The 17,618-nt window shown below is 29.0% G+C and overlaps 3 protein-coding genes across 3 annotated transcripts; all 3 read right to left on the bottom strand.

Annotated features, from left to right (window-relative positions):
* Positions 1–3,674: 3,674 nt before the first annotated feature.
* LOC137826797 (phenolic glucoside malonyltransferase 1) lies at positions 3,675–5,457 on the bottom strand. Its single transcript, XM_068632933.2, has one exon. It carries the CDS (start codon positions 5,261–5,263, stop codon positions 3,842–3,844), a length of 1,422 nt encoding a protein of 473 aa, XP_068489034.1. The 5' UTR covers positions 5,264–5,457; the 3' UTR covers positions 3,675–3,841.
* A 6,131-nt stretch (positions 5,458–11,588) lies between these two features.
* On the bottom strand, positions 11,589–13,400 carry LOC137826978 (phenolic glucoside malonyltransferase 1). Its single transcript, XM_068633148.2, has one exon. The coding sequence runs from the start codon at positions 13,309–13,311 to the stop codon at positions 11,887–11,889; it is 1,425 nt and encodes a 474-aa protein (XP_068489249.1). The 5' UTR covers positions 13,312–13,400; the 3' UTR covers positions 11,589–11,886.
* Positions 13,401–14,602: 1,202 nt separating this feature from the next.
* On the bottom strand, positions 14,603–17,474 carry LOC137827032 (wax ester synthase/diacylglycerol acyltransferase 4). Its single transcript, XM_068633227.2, has 5 exons — positions 17,152–17,474; positions 16,339–16,911; positions 15,618–15,971; positions 15,264–15,401; positions 14,603–14,969 (listed from the first exon to the last, which is right to left on the bottom strand). The coding sequence occupies exons 1-5, from the start codon at positions 17,335–17,337 to the stop codon at positions 14,823–14,825; spliced, it is 1,398 nt and encodes a 465-aa protein (XP_068489328.1). The 5' UTR covers positions 17,338–17,474; the 3' UTR covers positions 14,603–14,822.
* Positions 17,475–17,618: the final 144 nt, after the last annotated feature.

Below are 17,618 nucleotides of genomic sequence, written 5' to 3'. Positions count from 1 at the left end.
TTAAATGGTGCAGCATTCCCTTTTTTACATAATTAGATAGTTTATTGAATACGTTTAAAGCCTGTTCAAATACTTTGTATATTTGTATTGTGAAGATGGTTTTCAATTATGTTTTATATTACACTAGGCGCATTACTTTTTATTATAATAAAAGTAGTAATAATATTTTTCCTACATTGTTTTTCTTTTCCTTTAAAAGAAACCGTACAAAAAATATTTTCTTAAATATAAATTAAAAATTAAGTTTATTTTTGTTTGTTTGACCATTGTGATGTTTTTTTTTTCTTTTTAAACAATAATTAAACATATCCAGCGGCACTTTCAAATTAAGTCAAAATATAGCTCTTTGTTTTCATACATGCCGAAAAAGCAGCTTGTGTCATTTCATATATATTTTCAGAATATCCATGCACGTAGTAGGGTTTGCACTTGCAATTTCTTCTATATATGAAAATTCTCTTAAATCTAATTTTAAAAGTATTAAAAAAAATTCTTTTAAGAACTGTGTTTGTCCAAACATTTACACATTCAATTAGGTTCACCAAACGGCACCGAATATTGCTGGCTAACTGGTAACTGCATATCACCGAAAATTAAATAAATAAGCTGACCTTAGCATTTATTGTGGAATACGACAAAGATTATTATAGATTCAATCATTTCATACCGTAGATTTTTATATACTTTCATGTCTTAGCAAAATTCAAAATTAATTAAACTTATGTTATTTCAAAGAGGATATTGCACGAGAACATGTATTTGTTTTAATAGGCACAGCTATATAAGAAGTTTATGATAACTCTTACGTTTTTTTTCACTTAATTTACTTACTAGAACACCTTGTTGCACACAATTTTTCGAATGATTTAAGAGACCAACTTAGTTACATATGATGAGAATATGGTTAAGTATGCTTGTGACTAAAACAGATTCATCAAGTTTATTTGTTTAATTTAATTTATTAATTATTGATAAGAAAAAAGTTACAGAGTAGTTTAGTAGTTTAAAAGTATAAAAAAAATAGTATGGAAGAGATTACAGAGTATACATGTGCACATATCCATTCACATCTTCATATTCAATTTAAAACTAAAATATTCCTGGTACTCATATTAAAGATTTTTTTTGTCAAAGTCGAAATTTCCATCCTAAATGTCATGCTCCCAATACTTTTACATTAAATTTGAAGTTTGAACATCATTACTCATTAACACTGAAAAAGTCAACTTAAAGGCTCTTGTTAGTTTCATACCTCAAGTGTGTTATGGGTTTGTCGACTCAATTTATTTGGGCCGATAATTCGGTAAGTCAATTGTTAAACAAATAATTATAGGCAAATGCTTCCTACACCCAATCATTTTTAACTGCACCCAACATATTTTTTAATTTCCAAAAATGCCCTTAATTCCAGAAATAAAAATTCAGAATTGAAAATAATATATACCGGAAAAATAAATCTGGAAGTGATTATTGAGTTCCGAAAATAAAAATCCGGAAACAAAAATTAAAATTCTATTTCGGACAGAAAAATCCAGAGTTGAAAAATAATACATTCTGGAAAAAAAATCCGGAAAAGAAATTATTGTGTTTCGGAAATGAAAATCCAGAAACAAAAATGAAAAATTATGGATAAAAAAATTCATAATATAAAATTTCGTTCTGAAAAAAAAAAATCCAGAACACATATTTTGGAAAAAAAATTTAAGGACAGTTTCGTCTTTTCCGCTGAGATCGGGTGCAGTGATATGGTGCAGGAAGCAATTGCCATAATTATAATTTTGTATTATAAATAGAAATGATGGACCTGTTAAAAATCAGGCTGTTTCTTTCTGCACCTTCATATCACCCCATAACTTTTATAATTCCAAAAATATCCTTCTATAAATGAGGTAAATATTTGATGGAGGTGTGAATTTGTGTGTATTTCAAATTGTGTAATATATAAATCTAAATCCCTAATCCCTAAATCTACAAATTATATAATCCAAAATTAATTGAAAGGGTGTTGGACCTTATGGATTGAATCATCTAAAACTCATAATCGAATTTAAAAGAATTTTTTGGATTAGACAATTTGTAAGACAAAAGTATATTTTAGATTACATGAAAATATATTTCAAATTAGAAATTAAGGAAATTTTCAACAAAATATATTTCATATTACATAAATCAGAAGCTAATATCATATCCTAAAGTGGTTTTCGATTTATGTAATCCATAATATATTTTTTTGAAAAATTACTTCTAAATTATCCAAATTTTCGAGAAATAATTTCAGATTAGGAAATAACTTTCGGGATATATAAGCAAAAGTGAAAGAGACAATGAGAAACCAGTGGATGAGAATAGTAAAATACAACTCAAAAAATAATTTTTTCACTACAGAATCACAAAAGGAACTATGAAATCCTTCCAAAATGCATAAAGAATCACCTAAAAAAACCTTCAATGAACTCAAAAGGGTGTCAGAGTGCCTTTGGGTATTGGGATGCATGTGGCTGCGCACTGAGAAAGATAGAAAGGAGGAAGAAGGTGAAAAAATTGTTTGGGAGTTTAGGATTTCAGTTTATTTAAGGACAAAAACGTATTTTGGTATTTATTGTGGAGGTTATACATATACATATGGGGGGTGGAGAAAAAAGCAGCTTAAAAAATCATAACATAGTTTTAACATCGGTTGAAACTCCTACTTTAATGATTCTTTATAATATTTTTATTAACAATAAAAAAAGTTAAATATGGTTTTTTTTCCTTCACTATTATACGAAATTGATTTTCATTTTTCTCCTAACTTTATACTATTCTTATTCTGACACTTCTAATGTGAAAATAATTGAAATAAATTTTTATGTATTTGAAAATGATGGTTAGTTTTCTTTCAAAGATTAATAATTTTTTTAAAAAAAATTATTATTGTTTTAATCGCAGAATCATTCTATTTTTCCAATAAGTGAAACCTCAAATTGAATCAATTACATAAAATATTCATTCCAATTATTTTCATAATACAAATATAAAATTAAAAGAAAATTAATTTTGTGTTATAATTAATACAGAAACGAAAAATATGTCGAATCTATAATAATATTGTAATAAAAGGTGTCTAATCCGTGTACAACCATTAAAATTGGTAAGAAAAAGTGGATTTGATATATTTGTGTATTAAATGTAAATATGAGACAACTACCAAAAGTCATCCCCTTTGCTTAACAAAAACTTGAATAATTCCATTATAATTTTTTCTTCAAATTTAATTAATTTATTTCTAAAATTTTACGTTACTGTATAGATAAACTACAAAGTATATGTAAATAAAATAATAATTTTAATTTTTAAATAAAATTCAACTAATTTATTTTGTGTGATACATATATTAATTTTGGATTGACAACATCATTTGGATAGAAAAATAGAACATAAATATGAAATAAAACTGAAAAATGACATTAACTTTTAAAAAATTTCCACCTTCCACTTATAACAAAATATTAATAATATTTATAATAAAAAAATAGAAAAAAAAAGTCTTTTTAATAAAAATATAAAGTTAAAATAATTTTTAAAATTAAAAAATTATAAATAATTAAAATATTAGGATATAGGATAGAGTTTGAAAACATTTTTCCTTTTTTATAACGAGTATTGAAATAAGTGACATAAGTATACAGAGAACATTGAAACAAGGAATGGTCCTTATTATGCCGAAACAACTGTTATCCAATACATTTCAAACTTCATTGGCCATAGATTCATGATGATTCATTATCATAATCACACAATCCAATTCATGCAATATACTATTATCCAATACATTTCAATTCATCTCTGATTCGCCATAGATTCATGATGATGATTCATGATCATCATGGCACAATCCTTGACGAAAGAGAGTAGCAAATAGATCCATGGCATGTTTATTCATAACCATCCCAACTTCAACCCCACCATCCTTGCTCTCTACCAAACCAAAGGTTTGAGATGAATTTCTATCCAAGGATGTTATCTCCACCTTAGAGGGCTTTCCAAAACCAAAATTAGTATCATAAACTCCAAATCGGTTAGACATTGTTACTCCAATTATTTGTACCCCTTGCTTCATCAAATCCACGAATTGAGAAAACCCTTCTAAAAGAACTGTTTCCTGGCCTAACATCTTTACTTTTCTATGAATTCGCTTAGCAACAAGCACCACTCCTTCTTCCTCTAAAAAGTCCAACGGGTCTGCATCCACCAAATTGTTCCACACACAGTTCCCGAAATAGTTATCAGGGATTCGAGGTTCTGACCTGAACCTCCAATCCGCCGCAAACCCAAAAGCAAACTTATCTTTCTCTCTTTCAACTCCGTGAATGGCTTTTGCAATGCAGACTGCCACGTAAGCACAGGTGACAACAAAGGAAGATAAATTCGGTAGCTTTGAGGAAACGGTTGAATTTGATTCTTCCACTACTTCCCACTTGGACAAGACCCTTCTCTTTATCTTCTCCAAATCCTCTCCTGTGAGAACGAACGTGGCCCGAACCGCATCTTTGGGTGGGAAAGCTAGAATCTTCAAGCATCGTCCGTCGCTGTTATCTTGAGGGTATATATTGGATAAAAAGCCCGTCAAATTTTCTGTGAAGAAAGGTCGCAAATGTGCTGGTTCTTTGACGAGGGTTCTGTCAAAGGAAGGCAACAACTCTGGCACCAAAGATGGTATTTGTGTTTCATCGTTGGTTTGGGTTCGGCATAGAGAAGCCCAAGCCTTGATGAACATGGCTGCAGATTTTCCATCGAGGACGGCATGGTGGGTGCTCGTGCCTATGCTGAATCCTTTGTTAGGAAAGAGAGTGATCTGAATAGACATAACAGAAGCAAGAGATTCCGATGAGTGCAAGTGAGGAATGAAAGGACGAGTCGGTGCTGTTTCACGGGGTGAGTAATCTATCTCCTGGTCGAATTCAGCATCGGACTCAGTAACCACCACGGAAACAGCATCGCCAGGTGTGAATTGGACAAAGGGCTTTGGGGAATCGGAAGGCCAAACGACGTTGCCAGCGAGAGGGAGGAAGTGTTGGAGGGTGTGAGAGAGAGATGTTTTGAGTTTTGGAACCACATTGGCAAAGAAAAAAGAAGGGTTTGATTGTTGAGAAGGAAGGGAATAGAAGAATGCGAGCTCCAGGGGATGGATCCTGAGCCAAAACAAATCAAAGAAAGTGAGAGTAAGGGATGTTTTGGGTGCTGATGGAGGAGGGGCAACCATGCATTGCTCGTGGATTTTCATGTTGTCGGAAGCGTTTGAATGAATACAGATAAAGAAGAAAGCAATAAACACAGATAACAAATTTATATGAAGCGTGATTAGGAGAAGGAACTAGATATAGAATGGTATGAGTACTCTGTAACTATTGGTACTCTTATATAAGGTTGTAACATCTAAATGCTTCATTTTAATTTATTTTATTCTTTATTATAAAAAAAAAACTAAATACACAGATGCACTGCTGATACAAAATTTTACGACAATGATACTTTCCATTAGTTTCACTTAATATTTTAAAAAATTATTTTATTATAATATAATATTTTGTTTTAAAAAATGGTAGTAAAGTAGTTATTTTTTAATATAGAATGTGAAACAAAAATTATTATTTCATTTTATAGGATAAAAAAATCTCGAATTTAATTTATCACAACTAATTAATCAGAGGGAACGGAAAGCAGTAACTAATAGAATAAATTTAGTGTGAGCAGATTGTGTGGGATTTTGACGCCATCTCTTGCTATGTAATGAATGTTATAAGATTAATTAATGCATTCGACGTGTATATAAGTTTTGAAACTTTTTATTTTATAACAAAACTTGTTTTGCATGTGAAGAAATAAAATATCCCTTTACGTGTAGCTCACTCACAATTTCTTACCATTCTATATCCAATTTTCTTTTTCAGCATCTTATTTTATCCATTCTAATTTATTATTTATTTTGTTGTGTCTTCTTTATTACTAATATATTTTCTGCATTCTCATAAGAAATAAAGAACCCAAACGTGGATTATTCTATGAGTTCAAACTCATCGCACTCTCCATTACTTCTGCTTCTTCAAACTTATAACAGAGAATTCTGTGTTTCTTCTTCCTTTATTTATTTATAAAATGAAAGGTGCTTTGTTGGTGGTCGAGGGATGGAATATATTGCTTGACGTGAGCAGCACCAACTATAAGAAAATCCTTAAAACAAAAAAATTAATTATTAAATAACTAAATAAAATAGTAATCAATTTAGTGACCGATCGGTCACTGATACATTGCAATTGAAATAATAATTAATCTAATGACTGATTTAAAAAATTTGCACGATAAAAAAAACTAATTTTATTATTATTAATAATTTAAAAAAATATTTATTATTAATAACTTTATTTTTCTACTATTATATTGATAATATAATATTATTAAAACTATTAAAGTTATAATTAATGTTTTATTGTATATCCACCAAATATAATAGTTTATAATCATTAGATTAACGACTTATGATTATTATTATTCTTAATATTATTGTTTATAATATTAATAATAATATCATTGATAATGTTATTATTATAATTAATATTATCTTAATTATTAATGTTAATATTATTATTATAATATTTATTGATATAATTAATGTTAATAATAAAATTAATTTTGTTGGGGGAAGGGGGAGTTGAGCTCAACGTGAAAATTGGAAGAATAAATTGTTGGAGAATAAAAACTTAATATAATTATTAATTTTGTGATTGATTTTCTAGGACCAATTTTATAACTAGTTTGGTGGCCAATGTGGGCTTGACCAGATCATTTTTATGTGAGCCATACTCAACTAACTTAACATGGACTCGAACTTAATCGAAGTTAACTTGAGCCATCATGACTTGACCTGCATCAATCCAACTCGACTCAATTTGAGGTGGGGTCGAACCAACTCAACTTGAACTAGACCTAGCCCAACTAAAGCATACATAGACATGTGTACATGTCATTAACTTAATTGAATTTAAAATTCAGATATATAGATTTAAAAAGTAATAATTGAGTTTTAAGTACCTTATAAATTTAGATATTTTCAATTGAGTCTCTACTAAAAATTTATTGAATGCTCAAAATATTTTTAAATATTTAATAGAACAACTTTTTTTTTAGTAGAAAGCTATTTAAAACTTAATAAGTTTTAAAAAAATTTAAATTTAAATTTAAAATCAAATATTTATAATTAATTTAAAATAATATGAAGTTGAAAAATTCTGATTGGAATTTGAAGTTTGCCAAATTTTTTAAACGACACTATTTTAATGCAGTGGACATTATTTCCACTAAACCACCATTACGCTTCTTATTGAATTCCTGCAAATTAATTAATAAATATCACAAACACCGATTTTGCCACTAATGAGAAATTTGCATTCATTCTACGAGGCATGGCTAATAGCAGAAAAAACATTCTCCGTATGGATGAGTGGACCTTATTTATGATTGGGATTCTCTTGTTGTTGTTAATTTAATAGGTGATCTAATCAGTTAATCTTGATAATTGATCATTTGAATATATTGAATGATGGTCATTTCAAAGTTTTGGAATTATATCTCTCTCAAAGTTTATTAAATTCAACTTAGAAAGTTGAAGATCATTTTTTCAATGTATCTTGGAAATAGCAAGCATTACTTATTCATTATCTTTTTATGAGAAAGTCTTTCTCTCCTCCTCTATATAAAGGAAACTTCTAAGAAAGAAAAATCCTAACAAAAAAGGAGAAAAGCAACATAGAGAATAAATATCTACAAAATCGTGTAAAATTAGAAATTCTAGTGAAATGTTAGAGAGATATTGTATTTCATCTCGTTAGGTGAGATTAAGTGTTACTCTCAAAGTGAGATAAATAAATATTGTAATCCTACTCTCACAATGAAGACATTTATGAATTAGATTCCATAGATTTTTTCTCATGTTAAAATTTTTTGATTCAATATTTTATTTTTCTCTATTTTCATTTCTGTGTTTATTAATTCCGCAATTACTCATTTTGTATCTAAACCAAAGAGGAGTTCTATTTTTGAGTAAATTATGAGTAGTTTAGTCATTATAAATTATGAGTAGTTTAGTAATTTAAAAGTAATGAGAACATATCCATCCATATTCTCATTATCAATTTGAAAATTCTCATACTCAATTTGAAAATAAAATATTTCTCATACTCATTCTTGTATTAAAGATTTTTTTTAAAGTCGAAATTTTCATCCTAAATGTCATGCTCCCAACTCTTTCACATTGAATTGAAGTTTGAATATTACTACTCATAAGTAATGAACATTCAAATAATGAATATTGTAAAAGTTAACTTAAAGATGTAAGGACTTCACTCTTTATTTTGTTTGGATTAGGGAGTGGATTTGAGATTATTTGTGGAGAAAGTGTGAAGAAAACGGGGTTCTTTGGATTAAGATAAATAGAGTAAAAAGTGTAGAGAAAATTTGTAAAAGTTTGTGAATGATGTGATGGATATAATTAAAATTATTTTTTTAATTAATAAAAAAGTAAGTTTACAAAATGACCCTTATATTTAAAAATTGTTAAAGAATTAGTTTAGTTGATTTATCTATAAATTATAATTATTTTTAATTAAAATATTATTTCTAGTGAAATATTAACTTTAAAAAAATACAACATATATAAAATTTGATAATTTTTTTTAAATATTTGATAAAAAAAAACTAATTTTTATACTAAATAACACTATTATTTTTATCTTTAATTTTTTTATAATTAATATAATTATTATATAAATTTATTATTTAATATTATTTTTAATTATAATTTTATAATAATTATTATAATTAATAATTATTATGTATTTGTCTAACATAAGTTTATTTAACATTGAATGTTTTAATTTTTAAATTTTATTTTATCATATTATATATTTTTAATATATTATATTTAATTATGTAATTTTATTTTAAATAAAATTAGTAATTATTTGAGTTTAAAATAAAATAAGGGTAAAATGGTAAACTACAATTAATTTATTATATATATATATATATATATATATTTACTACTTTCTTCCTAAATCTCTCCTAAGAAGCAAAGAAAGTCTGAAAGTCAAAATGCTTCTCGTTTTGTTGTTTTTCATTTTTTATTCTCTTGATTTTCACGTTTGCTGTGTATATAGTAAATCTTTGCATTTCTCAGTCCTAAAACAAACAGTACATAAGAGAAAAGATGTGAGAGGATATTCATGATCTGAATTAAGGGATGTGCAAGATAAGAGGGTGAGTGGATCTGCGTGAACAATAACTTCTCTCTCCCTCACATGCAAAAATTAGAGAGAGAAATCATATAGGATGATGATGTTTTCGTATTTTGCCCTTATTTTTTGCTCTACAAGAAACAAGTTTAGGGACTAAATTTGGGTCTTGGTGATTTTGAGTCGTTGGATGAGAGGGAGTGGTGACCATTTGATGTTTGAGAAGAAAATGTTCTAAGTAATTAGAAGGATAAAAAATTTGTATTAATTATTAATAACTAATATAATAATATGTTAGGTTGGGATTAACAACAACTTAAAAGAATGATTATTATAAAATACATATGTGTGATTCATGCAATAATATATATAATACTACATTTTATTTCTATTATTTTTCTATTATATTGTATGATATTTCATACTTTGTTCTGTATATTTTTTTCTCTTTTATAAATAAATTTGTTGTACAATACATTTTTCATTATAAAATGTCCTCTAAAATATATACATGTTTATGTATCTACATACAATTTAATTCAATAAATAGAAAAAGCTTTCAAAATATATAAATAAATATAACGGAACATTTTTATATCCTTAGATAATATTTAGGATGTGTGGAAGCTATTTGGATTAGGGTGTTTGAGGAAGAGTGAAAGTGTGGAAGAGAGATGACCTTCTTGAATGACTTCCTCTCTCACATGCAAAGAAAGAAGATGAAAGCCACATAGATAAGTGGATTTTACCTAATTCTCTTTACTTTTTTTTGTACACTATCCTTGTTTGTTATGTATTTTGTGTGGGTGAACATGTATTAATTTGACACCATAACTTTTTTTATTAACATAAAATTTATTCATTTATTTATATTAAAATAATTTTTCAAATTTATGATTATAAGTTTATATATTTAATATTATTTATTTTCAATAAAATTATAGTGCTAAGTTTATCATGATAGATTAATTTGATAAATACTTATTTTAATATATAACATCAATACATTATGCTGTTAATATAATACATATATATGTACTTTATTAATGTTTAGAAAAACTTATTTTCTTGACATTATTTTTAATAAAATAAGTTAGATGAACTTCAACTTAAATTTAATCATTTTTTAAAATATCATTTTTTAAATAAAAAAATTGTAATTTTTTAATAATTTTTATTCTATCAACATCATGCATGTTTTTTTCTCATATGTAAACATCCAAATAAAATTAATTATCTTAAAATTATTTTCAATAAAAATTTTATAAGAACATTTAACCCCACTTATAATAAATTATAACAAGTATATATATAATCAATTACCCATATAGTTAATTATTGAAATAATCTAATTTTTTTCTACTTGTTTCTCATAAACTTATTTTTTAGACACTATATTAATACATGTATTTTAAAATGAAACGAGATAAAAAAATAAGTAACTGTTAGGATATGAAATTTATTTTGTAAGTTTATAAAAATATATAATTAACTAAAATTTAGATAAAAATATTCTTTATTTTATTTTTAATCATATTTAAAAATAAAAATAAATTTATAAACTTGCGTTTTTAATATTTAAAAAAATTAAAAATTCTTCCATGATATCATTCACAAATTTCAACATTTTTTTTTCACACATCTATTTTAACATACATAGATCCAAATAACCTCATTATTTTTATTATTTTCTCTCAAATCCTCGTATATTTACTTTCTCAAATTCTAATACCTTCCCATTCCAATCCAAAACACATCTCGTGACTCAATTTTTTTTTACCGATGATTAGGTAAGTGAATTGTTAAATAAGTAATTATAATTTTGTATCATAAATAAATAGGGATAATGTACCTGTTAAAAATCATAACATGAGTTTTAACAACAGTTTAAACTCCGATTTTAATGATTCTTTAATATTTTTTGTTAACAATAAAAAAAATTATACAGTAATCAGATATAAAAGGTGTCTAAGCCGTGTACAACAATTAAATTTTTTATGAAGAAGTTTATTTGAAATATTTGTGTATTAAATGTAAATACTAGACAACTACCAAAAATCATCCCCTTTGCTTAACAAAAAAAAAACTTGAATAATTCCATTATAAATTTTTCTTCAAATTTCATTAATTTATTTATTTATTTCTAAAATTTTACGTTATTGTATAGATAAACTACAAAGTATATGTAAATAAAATAATAATTTAAATTTTTAAATAAAATTTCAACCAATCTATTTGTGTGATTCATATAATCGGTATATTAATTTTGGATTCAGAAGGAGGAAGAGAAAATCATTTGGATAAAAAAATAGATCATAAAAGTGAAATAAGAACTGAAAAATGGCATTAACTTCCCAAGACTTACATCACATATAATACAAATACATAAGTATATATTGATAATGTGCCAAGTACGAGTATTGACATAACTGATACAAGGATACAGAGAACATTGAAACAAGGAATGGTCCTTATTATGCTGAAAAAACTTACATGCAATACACTGTTATCCAATACATTCCAAACTTCTTCTCTAATTCATCATCACACAATCCAATATATACATGCAATATACTGTTATCCAATGCATTTCAAACTTCATCTCTGATTCGCCATAGATTCATGATGATGATGATTCATCATCACACAATCCTTCACGAAAGAGAGTAGCAAATAGATCCATTGCTTGTTTATTCATAACAATCTCAACTTCAACCCCACCACTCCCATCCTTGCTCTCTACCAAACCAAAGGTTTGAGATGATGAATTTCTATCCAAGGATGTTATCTCCACCTTAGAGGGCTTTCCAAAACCAAAATTAGTATCATAAACTCCAAATCGGTTAGACATTGATACTCCAATTATTTGTGCCCCTTGCTTCATCAAATCCACCAATTGAGAAAACCCTTCTAAAACTGCTTCCTCGCCTAACATCTTTACTTTTCTATGAATTCGCTTAGCAACAAGCACCACCCCTTCTTCCTTTATAAAGTCCAACGGGTCTGAATCCACCACATTGTTCCACACACAGTTCCCGAAATAGTTATCAGGGATTCGAGGTTCTGACCTGAACCTCCAATCTGCCGCCAACAAAAATGCAAACTTATCTTTCTCCCTTTCAACTCCGTGAACGGCTTTTGCAATGCAGACTGCCACGTAAGCACAGATGACAACAAAGGAAGATAAATTAGGTGGCTTTGAGGAAACGGTTGAATTTGATTCTTCCACTACTTCCCACTTGGACAAGACCCTTCTCTTTATCTTCTCCAAATCCCCTCCTGTGAGAACGAACGTGGCCCGAACCGCATCTTTGGGTGGAAAATCTAGAATCTTCAAGCATCGTCCGTCGCTGTTATCTTGAGGGTACGTATTGGATAAAAAACCCGTCAAATTTTCTGTGAAGAAAGGTCGCAAATGTGCTGGTTCTTTGACGAGGGTTCTGTCAAAGGAAGGCAACAACTCTGGCACCAAAGATGGTATTTGTGTTTCATCGTTGGTTTGGGTTTGGCATAGAAAAGCCCAAGCCTTGATGAACATGGCTGCAGATTTTCCATCGAGGACGGCATGGTGAATGTTCATGCCTATGCTAAATCCTTTGTTAGGAAAGAGAGTGATCTGAATAGACATCACAGAAGCAAGAGATTCCGATGAGTGCAAGTGAGGAATGAAAGGACGAGTCGGTGCTGTTTCACGGGGTGAGTAATCTATCTCCTGATCGAATTCAGCATCGGACTCAGCAACCACCACGGAAACAGCATCGCCAGGTGTGAATTGGACAAAGGGCTTTGGGGAATCGGAAGGCCAAACGACGTTGCCAGCAAGAGGGAGGAAGTGTTGGAGGGTGTGAGAGAGAGATGTTTTGAGTTTTGGAACCACATTGGCAAAGAAAAAAGAAGGGTTTGATTGTTGAGAAGCAAGGGAATAGAAGAATGTGAGCTCCAGGGGGTGGATCCTGAGCCAAAATAAATCAAAGAAAGTGAGAGTGAGGGATGTTTTGGTTGCTGATGGAGGAGGGGCAACAGTGCATTGCTCGTGGATTTTCATGTTGTCGGAAGCGTTTGAATGAATACAGATAAAGAAGAAAGGAATAAACAGAGATAAAAAATTTATATCAAGCGTGATTAGGAGAAGGAACTAGTTATATTGGTATGGGAGTATTCTGTAACTATAGATACTCTTCTTATATATAAGATTTATAAGGATTGGAATATTCCTTTAAATGTTTCATTTTAATTTATTTTATTTTTTATTATAAAAAAACTAAATATTAAGATGGATTGCTGATACATTATGTTTATTTTATGTAAGTGAGGATTGGTTGATAATCTTCTACAGATTACAATTAGATAGAGAGATAATATTTTACTTAAATAGAAAAATCTTGAAGTTGTATTGTCTTACCTGATAATTTTTAAATTTGTGTGTTTTCCTGTATAGTTGTAGTAATATTTTCCTTTTATTTATTTGTAAATTTTTTTTTAAAAAAAATTTACGACAATGATACTTTCCATAAGTTTCACTTAATATTTTAAAAAATTATTTTATTATAATATAATATTTTGTTTTAAAAAATGGTAGTAAAGTAGTTATTTTTTAATATAGAATGTGAAACAAAAATTATTATTTCATTTTATAGGATAAAAAAATCTCGAATTTAATTTATTACAACTAATTAATCAGAGGGAACGGAAAGCAATAGCTAATAGAATAAATTTAGTGTGAGCAGATTGTGTGGGATTTTGACGCCATCTCTTGCTATGTAATGAATGTTATAAGATTAACTAATGCATTCCACGCGTATATAAGTTTTGAAACTTTTTATTTTATAACTACAAAACTTGTTTTGCATGTGAAGAAATAAAATATCCCTTTACGTGTAGCTCACTCACAATTTCTTACCATTCTATATCCAATTTTCTTTTTCAGCATCTAATTTTATCCATTCTAATTTATTATTTATTTTGTTGTGTCTTATTTATTACTAATATATTTTCTGCATTCTCATAAGAAATAAAGAACCCAAACGTGGATTATTCTATGAGTTAAAACTCATCGCACTCTCCATTACTTCTGCTTCTTCAAACTTATAACAGAGAATTCTGTGTTTCTTCTTCCTTTATTTATTTATAAAATGAAAGGTGCTTTGTTGGTGGTCGAGGGATGGAATATATTGCTTGACGTGAGCAGCACCAACTATAAGAAAATCCTTAAAACAAAAAAATTAATTATTAAATAACTAAATAAAATAGTAATCAATTTAGTGACCGATCGGTCACTGATACATTGCAATTGAAATAATAATTAATTTAATGACTGATTTTAAATTTTTGCACGATAAATCAAAGAGAAGTTCTCATTTTTTTCTGAACATTTATGAAGTTTCATAGCATACTGACAACATATTGATTAATGAATTAAGGCGTTAATCAAACCTATGAAGTAATGACACATGATACTTTTACAAAAAATTAAAACAACCAATTCCAATTCTCCAAAATAAATATAAGAATTTTGACTTCTATGGTGTGGAGCAAGCACACTAATATTTTGCTCTGTCAGGAATTTTCTGTAGCTGCTTTGAGTATCGTATGAAATGCATTTTGTATGCATGACTTCAATTTCTCTTCATCTATAAAGTCCTTTTCTGTCTTTAGGGTGATTCTAAGCACTCCCACATAGCTCATAATCGAAATGGCAAGACTCTGCAATGCACATAGTTAAATGATGTTTAAATAGAGCTCATCATGCATATTTTTTCACTACATCTAATCTTCTGGGTAAAAATTGCCTGAAAGCAAATAAAAATGTCTTTCGTTTTCAATTTTTTTTATCATTTTTAATTAAAGAAATTAAGTTTATGTAAAACTGTTATTTGATTCTTTCATTGGAAAATAAAATATTGTCCTTTCTGTTTTCTCTCTAAAAGCTCAACACACTCCACTACAACTTCTAACTTGATTAATTATGTAAAGTTTGAAGGAGATTTAGGATTATACCTCAGGTCCACCAGCCAATGTGAAATACAAGCCCTTAACAGGATGATTAGCTAAAGACATTTGTTGTATCGGTCCAACCAAGCTTGAAATCACTGCACTTGAATTCGTCACTGTCCCTCGAAGGTGTTTTGCTACTGCCTGCAACAAAATTAACCAATAACCCTGTTGAAATTTTTTATCGAAGTTCTTATATGCTTTATTTAAGGCAAATACAATAATTACATATTTACATGCTGAGACTGACACGTGAAGCTGAGAAAATAAAAGCTAATTTAATGAACAAAAACACTGAATGAAAGAACATATAATAACATCATGATATATAACACATTCAATTTATATAATGATACCAACCTCTTGTCCTTTGAATTTGCTCTCCATGTCCAAAAGAGTTCCAGTGAGGGCAACAGCTAAAGATTGTTTCTTTCTCTTGATTATATTATGCGAGTCCCAAATGAAATCTAGAGGGTTCGACATTCGGTTTTGATTTAATTTGGGTATTGGTACATGTAAAAAGGAAATTTTATTCCCCCATGGACCCTTGGCTTTACTGTTGAGCATATCATTTATTGTTTGGTAACCTTCTATGTTTCTCGTATTCAATAAGACCAATGCAGTGGAATCTGCTGTTTTGGACTTCAAGTCCACGTCTTGCATATATAACCTGGTCCCATAGAACACGATTCCAGTGATCACATCGTTTATAGTCTGCCATCAGAGAATCATGCAGACAAAATAAGATAATCTAATGTCAAATGTGTACATCAGTTATTTTCCGACTTAAAATATGTGTACATTCATTTCCATAATATAATTTACTGTTATGTTCTTACACGTAAGGTACTAACTACTACGACTATCACAGTTTGATAAAAAAAATGATACATTGTTCTATATATTTGTATTAAGTTGTCAAAATATTATTTTTCTTGATAAAATTATTACTTTTTGGATGTACATACTTGCATACATTCTGAAAATATTTTCTGCAACAAAAGTGACGTATGTGCATTTATAAAGTTGTAACTCAGAAAATTTTGAAGTTTAGTTAAGGAATTAATAGGTGTAATCATACCACACCGAGCCTGGACTTGATGATCTTGATATGGTCAATGGAGAAGTTCATAGTTGATATGGAAATTGGGCGAAATTCGGTTCCTTCATCTCCTGACCTTATTGGTGTTTTATCGTCACTGATGATGCTACTCTTCAATACACTCCATCCAAAATCTGTGGCAGTGTTTATGGCAGAGGAGAACATCCAAGAAAATCTTCTCCAGAAGCTTTTAGTTGATGATTGTGGCTTTAATGATCTTAGAGTAGGAAATGACAAGGGAAGAGAGGGGTCATCTGCTCGTTGTAGACAAGAAAGAAGAGCACCCACGAGAGAATAACCATCCCCAAGTGCATGGTGAAGCTTAAATATTATACTGCCAGATGCATCTTTTGAGGGGTAGCTTATTACATGAATTTCCCATAAAGGTCTGCTTTGTGGTAATTGTTCCATTGCTATGCTTGATAAGTAATCATGAAAAAACTTGTCATAAGATTCCACTGTTTTCCCTTTAGGGAATTTGGGAAAGTGCACGTGATCTTTCAAATTGACTTCAACTTGCTTCCATCGTTTCTCTCCATCTTTATCTTGGACCTGGTTTCATATAATCCAAGTCAATATAAGCCATATGAATGCTATTTTCAGACTTAATGGTACAAACTTGGTACTTATGGATGTGATATTGAGTAAATAAAGGAGAAAACACTTATAAACTATAAGTGTTTGATAGCAGCTAAATACTAGTTAGGATTTAAATTATGCTGATAATCCTAATATAGAGATGAAAATAAATGAAAGAGTATAATAAGGGAAGGAAAAGAAAAGAGAGAGAACCATGATGGAAGAGAAGCGTGGATTGATGGGAAGGAAAACATCTTTGATAAGAGTGAAGGTTTGCAAGTCATGTATGGGAACTTCAAATTCCAAAACTCCAATAATGTATATGCATAGCGCAGAACTGTTGAAGTATTGTCCCATAGGGCTAACTGGTTCTGCTTGCTCTTCATTTAGGTGGTCCATAGTTCTGTTTATTTTTGGTTCACGTTCAGAAAGAGAGATGAAAGTTACGAAACTACTGCAGTTTTATGAGCTGATAATTGAGAAGGAACATGGAAGCAATTATATATAGGGTAAGAAACTGAACCCAAACAAGTCGTACTAGGTAAAAGCAATGTGCACCTTTAAAATGAAATAGGTGGTTCTACTTTGATAAGGACACGGCACTGCAAGAGTGACCGATCAACGACAACCATCTGAAATTTGGTTGCTTGTCATACATAAAATATTGAGAATATATATGA

This window comes from Phaseolus vulgaris, chromosome 8, assembly GCF_051622355.1.
Source record: "Phaseolus vulgaris cultivar YP4 chromosome 8, ASM5162235v1, whole genome shotgun sequence".
In the NCBI taxonomy this organism is placed as follows: Eukaryota; Viridiplantae; Streptophyta; class Magnoliopsida; order Fabales; family Fabaceae; genus Phaseolus; species Phaseolus vulgaris.
This window is presented reverse-complemented; position numbering and strand designations above follow the sequence as displayed.

Coding starts and splice junctions, on each gene's coding strand:
- LOC137826797 (XM_068632933.2), bottom strand. CDS start 5,263: ATGAAAATCCACGAGCAATGCATGGTTGCCCCTCCTCCATCAGCACCC.
- LOC137827032 (XM_068633227.2), bottom strand. CDS start 17,337: ATGGACCACCTAAATGAAGAGCAAGCAGAACCAGTTAGCCCTATGGGA. Junction 16,912..17,151: donor CACGCTTCTCTTCCATCATG/GTTCTCTCTCTT, acceptor ATATGAAACCAG/GTCCAAGATAAAGATGGAGA. Junction 15,972..16,338: donor TCAAGTCCAGGCTCGGTGTG/GTATGATTACAC, acceptor CTCTGATGGCAG/ACTATAAACGATGTGATCAC.
- LOC137826978 (XM_068633148.2), bottom strand. CDS start 13,311: ATGAAAATCCACGAGCAATGCACTGTTGCCCCTCCTCCATCAGCAACC.